This window comes from Sphaerodactylus townsendi, linkage group LG03 (genome assembly GCF_021028975.2).
Source record: "Sphaerodactylus townsendi isolate TG3544 linkage group LG03, MPM_Stown_v2.3, whole genome shotgun sequence".
Taxonomy (NCBI): Eukaryota; Metazoa; Chordata; class Lepidosauria; order Squamata; family Sphaerodactylidae; genus Sphaerodactylus; species Sphaerodactylus townsendi.
In genome coordinates this window covers 57,407,688-57,421,328 of record NC_059427.1, presented here as the reverse complement: position 1 = coordinate 57,421,328, position 13,641 = coordinate 57,407,688, and the positions used below count along the sequence as shown (strand labels likewise).

General features: G+C 42.1%; 1 protein-coding gene across 4 annotated transcripts in view; it reads right to left on the bottom strand.

The window, feature by feature from the left end:
• CARD19 (caspase recruitment domain family member 19) overlaps positions 1-13,641 on the bottom strand; it is a 38,578-nt gene that overhangs the window by 17,251 nt on the left and 7,686 nt on the right. For all 4 annotated transcript variants that reach the window (XM_048491481.1, XM_048491478.1, XM_048491479.1 and 1 more), the window contains exon 2: positions 4,318-4,460. In XM_048491481.1, the coding sequence (XP_048347438.1) occupies positions 4,318-4,460 (143 nt within the window). The remainder of the gene's footprint in view (positions 1-4,317; positions 4,461-13,641) is intronic.

The following is a 13,641-nucleotide window of genomic DNA, read 5'->3' as shown; positions in this document are numbered from 1 at the left end:
TCCACCACACTGCTTTTCTCCATACTGGCTTTCAAACACGTGTTTGCGTTCATCATTACAAAAAGCAACCAACAAGGCTTCATTTGCATGAATTCGCATGTAACAAGAATCTTTTATAAACAGGACATAACGCCCCATTTCTAATGGAGGCTATCACACGTCGGTAAAAAAAGACAAGGCTAGAAAAGGTTGAATGCAGTAGGAAAAGAGAAAGACCCAACATGAGATACATTGACTCAATAAAGGAAGCCATGGTTTTCAGTCTGCAAGAACTGAGCAGGGTTATCAATAATCTAATTTATTGTCGAAGGTTTTCACGTCGAATATTTAGAAGGCGGTTGCAGATTTCGATGCTATTACCCGGCTGGCATCTTCAGAGCCAGCCACAGATGCAGGCGAAACGTCAGGAGAGAATGCTGCTAGAACACGGCCATACAGCCCGGAAACCACACAGCACCCAATAATCTAATTCCTCTTTCCAAACACAAACATTCAGTTTCATTTTTAGAAAGTAACGCTGTGCAGTCCGTGATCGTGTGAGATATGATGAGAAATTGGATTGAAGGATACTGCCCCCAGCCACATGCCTGACGCATGTCCAGCCCAGCCCCTCCGCCTTCTGGCACCTTGAGGAATAGGCACCAGGTGCTGCACCACACCCAGGCTGCCTTCCTCAGTGGCCCTCCCATTTGTCCATTTGCCAACTGGCTCTTCTTGGTTGTGCATGGCAGCAGCAGAATTGTCTTCCCTGTGGCAGCCAGAAAGACGCATCCTCAGCAGCAGCAATTAGTTGGCAGCTCTGTGGTAGTGCAGCTCCCTGACCTTCTCTGGCAGGCGGTGGGTGGGCAGCGGGTGGGCAGCAGGGAAGGCAGCAGACACCCCTCATGTGTCAGTTGCAAGTGGGGGCATCAGCCCCCTCTCCTCCCCACCCCAGGACACTGAGAGGACAGGTTGGTATAGGACTTCCAATAGCAGTGTCCAAGTGATGAATGGGAATTAACAATCTCCCATCACATCTTGCAGAACTCTACATCCAAAGGTGGTATTGGTCAAGGAGAAGGAATTGAGTTCATTCTGTGTAGCAAGTTTCAAAACTGAAAATCCTGTGGTTGCTTTGCATCATTTGCTCCACTGAGGCTTGATGATTGAATATTTCAGTAGTGGTTGCATGTGTCACAGATGCCAAGTCTAGCCCTGCAACAACATGCCCAGGCTCACTGAAATTTTTAAAAGGCCTTACTACGGATGACAACCATGACCTGTGGAACCAATCTGTGGTCAAAAAGATCAACTCCACCTCCTCCTGATGCATCTTCCATAAAGCGTTTTGAGAAGGGTGGGAAGGTGTGCAATAGGCTCTTGGGCCACAGCGAGGATAGAGTATCTGTTCCGACCAAGGTTGAGTTAGCTGGAGAAGAATCTCAGTACTTGATTATTAGATGCCAGGGGAAAAGATCTGCTTCTCGAATCTCAAATCTTGCCCAATTTGTAGGAAAAATGTCCAAAAGTTGTCTTGGTGTTTGTGGATTTCAATGGCCTCTCTGTGTAGTCTGACATAGTAACCTTCTGAGTTGTCCAGAATTTCAGTGTTTTCAAATAAAATGTTATGTCCAGTTTTGTTTAGAGCATGTTCTGCTACTGCAGATTTTTCAGGATGGTTAAGCCAACACAGGGATGTAGGTATAAATTTTTTATGGGGGGGGTCGGGGGCGAGGCCATGCCCCCACCCACCCCTGGTGCGTGGTCATGCCTCCCCAAGCCCCGCCCCGGCTCAGTACTTATTTATTTATTGTATTTATATTTTACATTTCTACCCCGCCAATTTCCCAAGAGACTCAAGGTGGCTTACATACTTATAAAAATACAATAATATAAAACGTTACAAAGTGTAAACACTAAAACATTACAAAAATGTAAACATTTGGCGGGTATAAACATATATTAACAGAAATATAAACATTTGGAGGAGCTGAAGTATAGAAGGGAGCGGCTCTAACCGAACATGATGGAACTCCATTCTTCTTCCCAGAACTCTCCACTGTCATCCTAACAACAGACCTCCAAGGTAGCAGAGTCTGAGAACACATGATTGGGCTGAGGTCAACCAGCTAGGTTCTGGAGCCCAGTCAGAGATGGGTCGAGAGGCTCCTGGGAGGCCCATTGGAGCAGCTCTCCAAGGCCAGGGATGGCAGACTTCCTGCCTCCCGCCCGCCCGCCCCGCCACCGGCTGGGCTCCCAGCCGGCAGTCCCTTCTGCCCTCTCCTCTGGGCAGAGGTGTAGCTAGGGAAAGTGGAGCCCGGTGCAAAATCTAAGTTTTGCCCTCAAGACGTGCGTTCCCTCCCCATGGGCGTCAGCTGTGATGCTGGAATCCACCCCAAACAGCATCCCTCTCAATCGTGTTTAAACTAGGGGCAGATTCTCCTTTTAAATCCACTTAAGGGGACCAGTCCCCAGTTAAAAAAAAAATTAAAGTGATGTTGTTTGGGGTGGATTATCCCCCACTCTTAAACAGCATCACTTTCAATGTTTAAACTGGGGATCTCAGATTCTCCCTTTAAATCCATGCCGAAGGGGGTGGATTTAAAACAGGGGTAGGGAACCTCTCCAGATGTTCAGGAACTACAATTCCCATCAGCCCCTACCAGCATGGCCAATTGGCCATGCTGACAGAGGCTGATGGGAATTGTAGTTCCTGAACATCTGGAGAGCCGCAGGTTCCCTACCCCTGATTTAAAAGGAGAATCTGGGGAAATTTGGGGAGGGTGCCTGCTGTCAGGGGTGCAATTGTTAAGCAAGAAGCACCAAAATTTCAGGGTGACTTTAGGAGACCCTCCTGATGATACCACCCAGGTTTGGTGAAGTTTGATTCAGGGGGTCCAAAGTTATGGATCCTCAAATGTGTAGCCCCCATCTTCTATTAGCTCCCATAGAAAACAATGGGGGATGGGGGCACCCCCTTTGGAAGTCCATAGCTTTGGACTCCCTAGTCCAAACGTCACAAAACCTGGGTGGTATCAGTAGGAGACTCTCCTGATGATACCGCCCAGGTTTGGAGAAGTTTGGTTCAGGGGGGCCAAAGTTATGGACCCTCAAATGTGTAGCCCCCATCTCATATTAGCTTCCATTGGAAACAATGGGGGATGGGACAATCCTTTGGGGGTCCATAACTTTGGATCCCCTGGACCAAACTTCACCAAACCTGGGTGGTATCATCAGGAGGGTTTCCTAAAGATACCCTGAATGTTTGGTGTTGCTAGCTTACGGGCCGACAATCAAAAAACACTTTAAAATAAAAAAAAACACAAACGGGGGGTGGAGCTTCAGACATGTAATAGGGGGGGTTGAACCTGAGAAACCCCCCCCCCTTACCTACATCCTTGAGCCAACAGTGTCTTTCATGCTCTTTAATACGAGTCTGAATGCTGCGTTTTGTAATTCCTATGTAGACCTTTCCACAGCTACAGGGTATGCGATAGTGAGGGGGTCTCTCTTGCCCTTTGCTGAACGTAGCATCTGCTGTATTTTTCTGGTAGGTTTGAAGATTGTTTGTAGATTATGCTTTTTCATCAGTTTCCCTATTTGTTCTGTGATTCCCTTGATGTATGGTAGAAATATTTTTCCTGTGGGGGACTTTCTCCTGTCCTCTGGGTTTCTCTTGGTCTTAAAGCTCTTCTGATTTTTGTAGTGGAGTAGCCATTAGCCTGCAGAGCCCAGTCTAGATGATTGATTTCATCAGGGAGGAGGTGAGGTTTACAAATTCATTTTGCATGATCTGTGATACACCTCTGAAGATGCCAGCCACAGATGCAGGTGAAATGTTAGGAACAAGATCTACCAGATCACGGCCACGCAGCCTGGAAAACTGAGGCAAGGCAACTCCAAACCGAGAGACAGGAAGTTGTAGAAATTGGTCCTGCCCCTCTGAATAATTGGTTGGAACTACCCATACCCAAATGCCCTCTTCCTCAGAATGAGAATATATGATACAAAGATCGCCTGGTTCTCTCCTTCAGGTAATGTTTCCATTTCTGCTTATATCTCAGTTGTATTCTGGATTGTGTTATATGGACCTGTTGGGAGTGAGTATCATGGATAGGTAGGGAATACTTATAAGGATGTGCAATAGCTATACATACATTTTACAGGCTTGGTTCTCAGACCTGCTGAGCTCAACTTCCTCTAGCCCCATTCAGACATCAATATTTTTTACATTAAAAAAAACTGACAACCTTAATCACAGGCCAGTCAGCTACCTCATACATTCATTAACTATAGGGGAAAATAAGTTATATCCAGCAACCCTGCAATTTCAATTACCTTTTCTGCTTCTTTATTGGTAAGAATTTGAGGATAAACTCTGTTTAACTGAAGGATGATTTTGTCAACCAGCTGTTCACTCAGTCTGCCATTGCTTGTTAGAAACACCATGTCTTGTTGCAAACGATCACAGTAAGACTGATCTGCAACACAAAAGAAAAAAAACATATAAGAACAATCACAAAGCGGGACTCTGGTCAGCTGTGAGTAAAAGGCAGAAGGAGAGAACAGGGGCTTTCTCAGGACTATTTTGGCCTTTCAGGGAGGACTCGTTGGGGCCAGGGCTGGGTAGAGGTGCCAGCTCCAGGGCAGAAAATTCCTGAAGATTTTGTACAGGAGTTTGAAGAGCACAGTATTTGGGGAGAGAGAAGGCCTCGGATGAATATAAACATAAAGTTTACCCTCCAAAGCAGCCTTTTTTAAAAAGAAAAGTTCAGCTGCAATTCTGGGAGATCTCCAGGTCCCAACAGCAGCTTGGCAACCCTAGGCCTGGCATCAACTCTGGGTGACTTGATACCACCTGGCTTTCATGACTCTACTAGGCCTGATTACTTGCTATTGTTGGCTGTCTCCTTGACCTGCAATCTCTGCCACTTTTGAACACTGAACTACTTAGCCAGAGACCTCGCTGCTTTATGATCATGAAAAGCACCACACAGATTGTCAGTTTAAATTATAGAAAGATTAAATCAGGAACTTTCTAATACCACCGATAAAAATTATTTATTTATTTATTTGATTTTTAAATTGCCCTCCCCCAAAGGGCTCAGGGTGGTGTACAACATAAAACTATAAAAGCATTAAAAATTGTTTCAGGTTAAAACCATTTAAAACATCATCAACAATAAATACTAAAGGAACTTTAACTGTAACATATGGTGATAAAAAAACCCACCCCGCAACTGAGCCCACTGGAGGCCAGGATCAAATGGGGTCTCAGTCAACTCGGCTGGCCAAATGCCTGGCGGAACAGGTCCGTTTTACAGGCCCTGTGGAAAGCTTGTAGATTCCGCAGGGTCCTGGTCTCCTTTGGGAGCCTTTGGGTTGTAAAAGCCCTGGCCCTAATAGAGGCCAGCCGGATGTCTTTCAGGGCGGGGACCACCAATAGGTTCTCCTCCGACGATCGAAGGGACCTAGCAGGACAATATGGGGAGACACGGTCCCTCGGGTATGTAGGTCCATGGCCACTAATGGCCTTAAAGGTTGAAACCAACACTTTAAACGTGACCCGGAACTCGATGGGCAGCCAATGAAGTTGGTACAGGACTGGTGTTATCCAGTCCCGGCTCGACGTTCCAGTAAGGAGTCTGGCTGCTGCATGTTAAATGAGTTTAAGTTTCTGGATCCTCCCTAAAGGCAGGCCAGCGTAAAGCAAGTTACAATAACCAAGCTTGGAGGTGACCGTTGCATGGATGACCATGGCCAGGTCAGAACGGGAGGTTCTGTGGGCTCAAAAGCAACATAAAGCAAGTTTTCCAAATAGTTCTGTCTTCTGCATCTTTGAGAACAGCTTCAAGGAAGCCAAAATCCCCAGAACAGCAGCTGATTGGATAAATTCCTCACATGGGTTCATCATAAGCATCCTATTAGATATCAGATTTATACAGTTCTTACACAAATGGCTGTATGACAGGTCACCACATTACATCACAAATGTGTTATGCAACTCCTCTCACCAACCATTTCTAAAGAGCCTAACAGTGCATTATGGGAGCTGCTTTTTGAGAGACAGAAGTCTAAAGTCCACTTGGAAGTGTGATTTATTTTATTTACTTATAGTCCTGCCTGCCTTGCTGAGACTCAAAGAAGTTAATTAAATTTTAAAAAGATGCAATGAAGAGAAACAGCATGCCATGAACTATGATGACAACTGGATTTTAAAAAAATCAGAAGACAATGCAACATGGACAAGATAATGCATACAATAAGCAGTGCAATAAACTCTTTATCAAAATGCCCTCCTGCCTATCTTCATTTACTATAGCTTTCTTCCCTTTATTGAATACTTATTTGTATCCAAGTGAAAATATACTGCCTCTGCCCCAAGATTTTAACATTCAGACTGTTTTTCACTTTTTCTTTGCTCTCTTCATACTGGCATAAAGATGCAATATACATGTTAGCTGAGAAAATATGCTTAACCAAGTATCCTTATAATTTTCTATACTGTCATTTCACAAAGATTGCATCATGCCTATAATTGCAGCTCTTTAAATTATGTCTCCAAACAACCATTATCGTTATGCTGACCCACAAAAATCCCATTTTTTTCTGCAGCGCAGATAATTATGCTACGTAAGCTTCTCATCGATTTCAGAAAAGATGGTCTTTTCTACATCAACAGGAGCAGATGCAAGCACAAGAACAGTATAAATGGGAAGATTTTCCCCCTAACACACTGCTCTGATTAGTCTTCTCAAATCCCTGAGAAGTACAATTTTAAGTTATTATTAATTCCAGCAACATAAAGATATATTTCTAGAATGTAATTAGCCTTACTACTTGTAATAAAACAACATTTAAAAAGGTGTATAGTAAAAGTTATTTCAGGGCCAGAATGTCTAGATCAAAAATCTTTGCTCTGCCGCCTTTTTGATATTAAGTACCAGTAGCATGGTTCCCTTTTGGTTGAAGTCTCACTTGTACAATTTTGGCTTATTTCATAAAGCTCCCCCAGATCTAACAAATATAAAACCCTCCTTCCCAGCACTACTTTCTCTTCTATGTGTTGAGACCACTAATCTGTTCCTGTCTAGTTGGCCATGAACATGGAAACTGTGGCAATTTTGAAAATGCTACCTTTGGTGACAATGGTCTTTGATGACAATGCCTGGTCTTTGATGACAATGGTCTTTAACTTTCTGCCTGGTCTTTGATGACAATGCCTGGTCTTTGATGACAATGGTCTTTAACTTTCTGACCACATTACTTCATTCCCAATCTCACTGGGGCCAATATACACCAAGAAAGCTGGCTTCTTCCTAGCACTATCTATCAATCTATCTCTGCAGTTCATGATGTACACAACTTTCATACCAGGCAGGCATGTCACCATGCAAGCAAAACCTATCACAGATCTACATTCCAAACAATTAAATTACCCACTACTGCCTGCCTGCTGCTTCTTTGTTTCCATTGCCTGCCACCTTTTTTTTTTTTGCTGTATTCTTTTAAAAAAAAGATTTCTGCATTGCTTTAGTGGCACAATCTTTTGCTGCATCAATAGACCTTTAGATTTTGTTGTTGTTGTTGAATAAAACAAGCCATTCCAAATGATCTCAAATGGCAAAACTAGGGTGGGAAGGTGAGGAGTGAGAAAACCCAAAGAGAGAGCAATGTATAGCCATCTACTTTGTTTTCCCTGCACTTCTGGAAACTGCAATGATTCCCTCATCTGCAGCACTGTGAGTTCTGGAGTGGGGAAAATGTGTGCATAATTGAGAATCTGATCCAAAGGTAAGGTACACTTGTCCAAAGAGGTCAAACAGGCATGAAAGGCAACAATCTCCATGACAGCAAAAGATCTGTCTGCACAGGAATGGCACTATTCTGCAGCAATAGTGGCGTAATGGTTAAGAGCAGGTGCATTCTAATCTGGAGGAACAGAGTTTGATTCCCTGCTCTGCCGCTTGAGCTGTGGAAGCTTATCTGGGGAATTCAGATTAGCCGGTGCACTCACACACACGCCAGCTGGGTAACCTTGGGCTAGTCACAGTTCTGCTGAGCTCTCTCAGCCCCACCAAATCACAGGGTGTTTGTTGTGAGGGGGGAAGGGCAAGGAGATTGTAACCCCCTTTGAGTCTCCTACATTAGAGAAAGGGGGGATATAAATCCAAACTCTTCTTCTTCTCTTCTTCTATTGTAGTAGATTTGTAGTAGATTTGTTTACATACCTCTCTCTCCCTCAGCTTCTCCAGGATGGCAACCCTACCCTCAAGAGAGTGTAATTGTTTTCACAAGAATGAAACTGAAAATGTGTTTCCAGAACACACCAAAAGCTAGGAAGAGCTTTTCAGGCAGACACACCCCAAATAGTTCATGAACAACACAACCTCAAGCAGACAGACAGCCTGGTACCCTTCCTTTCCTCTTGCACCACTTCCAACCTCCCCTGTTAAAAGCCTCTAGGAAGCAAGGTAGGTTAGGCAAAGAGAGAGGGATTGGACAGAGGTCACCCATTAGGGTATCTGGCCTTAAATCTCAGTCCTAGTTTAACTATGAAACCATTCTTTATAAAACCAACAACTTTGAATTATGAAAAGAACTTCATTGTGCTGCATTGTCTAGAGGGCATATCTGTACATTTCTGCTAATATTCCTTGCCCGCTAGAGAATCAGAAAAGACTACATTGTTCAGCTCCACTGCAGTCCAACCATTATTTTAATTGATTTGACAAATATTCTCTATCAACATTAACAAAATGGGTTTTCCTTTTAAAACCTGCCTGTAATCTTTTAATCCATTCCAAGCTTTATTCTGTCATGGATCTGTAACCACAGGAGATCATAAACTTAGAAATCACTGGATGGTGAAAAGAATTCAACTTATCTCCACTATTATATTGAACTATACTATCAGAGGTCTTATAGTAGTGTAGTGGAATTGTCTGACAAGTGCTTGAAAAGCACTGGCATTTTTAGCAGAATAAAAAAACTCTTTCGTTCTTTTTAAAAAGTTAGCATTCCAAGATTTCCTCATTTTTAAAAATATAATACGGAAATGGATACGGACTTATTAAATATATGCATAGCAAATGTTACCAGATACAGACCTGCGGTATGTACTTGTCACTTTAAGGGCTCTAGCTGCAGCAAGCAAAATTATTGTTTCAGCTTGCAAAGCAGAAAATATCAAAAGAATGGCCATTATAGAATCAGGCAGAGGAGGGACGACTACTTCTACAAATGTCAAAAGGACCAGGAGCTCCTAAATATATAAGCCTTTTCCACATGGGTTATTTTCTCCTACCTTCAATATAGATAGAAAGCAGGACTTTTTCCTTGCCTCCCCTTTGTATCTTGGCACATTCATAAGGCTCCTGGAATCTTCCCATCTTTTCTCTGACCTTTCCTAAACATTCTTTACAGCAAATGGGGGGGGGGGGGTTTACAGTTGAGTCTGGGCAGCTAATGTGGGGATGGAAGGTTTGCATTTCCTTGTCTCAGTCACTTAGCAGCCACCTTCCCTGCTGCTACCCCAGTGGCTGCCATTTTCTACCAGTTACAGGTGAGCGGAGCTTAGGGGTTATTTTGAAAATCTTTGCACCGTTATAGCTTTATAACAATATGCTGATCAGGTTCTCTGAATTCCCAGCTTTCATGGTTTTGAAAATAAGTCTCTTGCCCATTATATCTCCTTATATCTCCACAATGAAAAAGTTTTCTTTTAAATGAAATCTTTTACTTTAATTCAATATCTATCCTGCCCTACCTTGGCTGAGACCAGGCTCTTGGCAGCTCACAACACATTCTATCAGTAAACATTTACAATCAATATACAAACAGTTAAAACTCAATTTAAATAGTTAAAACGTATAATATATATATATAAAAATAACACCCTTACATTCTCATTCTACTTCCAATGGGGATAAACAATCAAAAAGTCTGGCTATATTAAATGTATCATTTCCATCATATAGTCTCAGTGTATTCTATGGTCCATTCTGCACAGCAGAAATTTTTTTTTGTAGGATGTCTTAAAAGAGGCTGTTGCTGGTTTGATTCCAGACAGCAAAGGCACCAGAGGGGAAAAGAGCCTTTTTCCTGCTCAACCATTTCGTTGTCTGGTCAGTTTTACCCTCCACTGTTTGCTCTGCAGGTGTCGATCCTAGGTGCCTTTTCAGCCCAAAAAGTACATAGTTGTAAAAGCCTTCGACAATACATAGTTGCACTCAGCTTGTCCTGCCAATTCTGGCAATAGTTTTCTTATTTTAAAAAAAAAATGAGAATATTTCTCGTAGCTACACAGACACACATAAGAGAATCTTAGATGTTCAGAGGACTGCTTTACCACCCATTGAAAGCACTGGGTAGACCTGCCCTCCACAAACCATCTTGGTGCAGTAAGAAAAAAGTGAGGACAGAAACAAAGATAACTATTGTCAAAGGTTTTCATGGCTGAAATCAACTTCTGTTGTGTGTTTTCTGAGCTGTATGGCCATAGTTTTGCTCCTATCATTTCACCTGCATCTATTGCTGGCAACTTCAGAAGTATGTCACAGCAAGACGTAGAAACACATCTCACCTTGACATACCTCTGAAGGTGACAGTCACACATGCGGGTGAAATGTTCAAAGCAAAAACTACCAGACCCTGGTTACACAGCCCAAAAAACCCACAACAGCCATGTGTACATGTACATCAAACATGTTTTATATGAGTGAAAAAAAGTATGTTACTAAAGTTCTGATGCATACAGTTTTAACATACAAAAGAAGCAAATCACATTTCCTGAACAAGTCACATATCCTGAAGCAAATCACATTTCCACTGATCATGTTGGCGGGTGAACCAACAATACCGAATAAAACGAAGCAGCTATTTAAGTACACTGACCAAGCAGCACTAACAAAGCAAAGCACTCATCATAGAAGGACAGAACGTTATTCTTCCCAGAAAGCAGTCTGTTACAGAACTAACAATGATTGCTGATTGACCTGGACATTATGATAACTACTGATGGTTTAAGACTTTATTCATTCAGTTCAATTCTTGGAAAGAATCAAACAAATCTATAGTTTGTTGCAGACTCTGCAAACAGCCAGAGAATTTGATTGCCTCTAAGTGCATTGTAGAAGAGGATGTCATTATATGGAAGTCTTTTTAAAAAATCCATTAAAAATCAAGTTTTTTATAATACAGATTTAGTGAGGTGATGGCTTTCTTTGCCTCATTTTCTACCATTTGAGGCACACAATCATCCTTTGTATATCTTTATCTGCAATAAATCAGCTACTAGGAGTCGGGGTGGCAGGGTGGGCCATCCTCTTGCAAGTGAGCTTCCCCAGGGCATCTGTTCGGCCCCAGACAGAAAAGAGTGCTGGACTAGAAGAGCCTATGATTTCACTAAATGCAGGCAATAGATGTTTTTATGAAACACAAAAAGATGTTACAATAAGGCACAGAAGTATCTCCAGACAAGAAGCCTCACTCCAAGTAATACGTTAGAGACCACTTCTTTCTTCCACATATGCTCCCACTACAGCTACTGTGGTTAGTCCTACCCAAAGAAAACAAATAAAGGTCATATTGTGAGGATATTCCAATAGAAAAAAAAATGTCCTGTCCCATTAACAGAGGCATAATGGGATGCTGTTTACCTCCACACCATGAAACATTTCTGCTGCCCCTTTCCACACAGGACAGGAGATTATTATCCAGCTCTGTTGGCCACCCTAATCCCAGAGTTCTGTTCTCCTTTGTTCTGCTTTCCAGATTGAGCACAATCAGTTTCTGTACAGTGAAGAGCAGAGAAGGCTGAGTAACAGTGAGAACCAGTATAGTGTGATGTAGTGGTTAGTGTGTAAATAATGGACCTTCAATCTCTATGCAGACACACAAACATTCTGACAGCCTTCACACAATAAACTGTCCCTTTTAAAAATAAAAATAGGACAGGAATAAAGATAACTATGCCTTTTGTTAAGCTGAACAAAGAATGTGTATGAACATGGTCCCTGACAACCAGAGGAGACAACCTCTCCACACAAACATTTTCTGATATGCAAAGAAGAACTCATTTCAATAAGCATCCACAAGACTAAGCTTTATTTTCCCCCTGAAGTAACAGCAATTCCCCTTTTACAACAAATCATGACAAATGGAAATAAGCACCTGAAGCTACACAATTGTTTCCCATGCTTCTCTGACTTCTTTGCTTGTCTCCTCCAACTTTCTCTAAAGATGAAGCTTTCTGAGCAGTAGATGTGTCCACAGCAACACCATGCAATGCTGTAGAATGGTTTCACATCAACCAACAGCTGGCAGACGCTGATAAAATTTTAGTCTCTAGTGATCTAAGCTGGATTTGAAGCGACAGCCTAGAAGTGAAAGGCTCCACCTTGGGCAACCAGCCATGTGAATTATGCAGGCATCAGCTTACAGAAATAGGAGTTCTGAAGGACAGCATTTAGAAATGACAAAGGACTATCGATGAGTATCGTCAGAAAACCAGATCCAGGCACACTAAAAATACACAATTAATTCAGAACACACTTGACTTTGATCCTCACTGAAACAACTGTTGCTTTCCACCTACTTAGCCCAAAGCATTGCCTATGTGCAAGACATAAAATATGTTTCCATTTGAAGCATCTGTAGAGTATGTGTGACTCAACCCTGGCAGCTATTTTTGGGAAAGTAACTCTGATCTAGTCTACAATATCAACAAAGCTCACAGAAAAAACAAATACCACTTATTAGTAGAAGTCCACTGGTGTATTTTTTGAATGTTACAAGAACACAGTCGAACAATCCTGGTACACTAGTTTACAGCCGATGCTTCTGTACTTCTGTGACAACTAAACAGACATGCAAATAGCACAATAAGTAGCAATGTTTCCACCTAAAGTAGATTCTGACAAAAATGTACATATTTTTAGCTATGGAGCCTGTGATATCTTGGAACCCTGAGTTCTGTTCTCCAAAGGAAGATTTAATAGCACATCCTATTGCAGCCATATTTCAACAGTTGTGTGGAACTGTTGGCAAATATCATTTTTCTTGCCATACAATGCTATGACAAACAACACCTTCAAACTGTCAAAATGCTATGACAAAGAACACCTTCCAGGCAATTATTAAAAGTGCACTGTTGCTCTGAACTCTACTATGGTTTGTTACTCTAGCCAAGGTTTACATTTTTTTTCTTTTATTTATTTGTATCTGGGAGATTTATATACGACTTGAAGCATTTCACAAATAAAAAGACAATTTCTTTACATCATTTATAGTCCGCCTTTCTCACTGGGGCTCAAGGCAGGTTACATTAGTGAATTACCATAAAACTGCCATAAATTATTGATACAATAACAAGACAAGCTAAAAAAGCAAGCCACGAGCACAGCAATGGTAAAATTCCCTGAGCATCCAAAAACATCTATAAAGCAGCCATCAGGGCAGCTAAAACTATAATACCTGTTAGTTAAAAGACAGAGTAAGAAGAAATGGCCTGGTGGCTAAAATAAAGTAATATAGGCACCAGGTGATGATCAAGGATGAGGATAATCCACTGGAATTGTCCCGTCAGGGACCAGGAAGCCAACTTTAGCCATCTCCTTACCTATTTGTACTGAATGCACCCTGCAGAAGTATTAATTACTT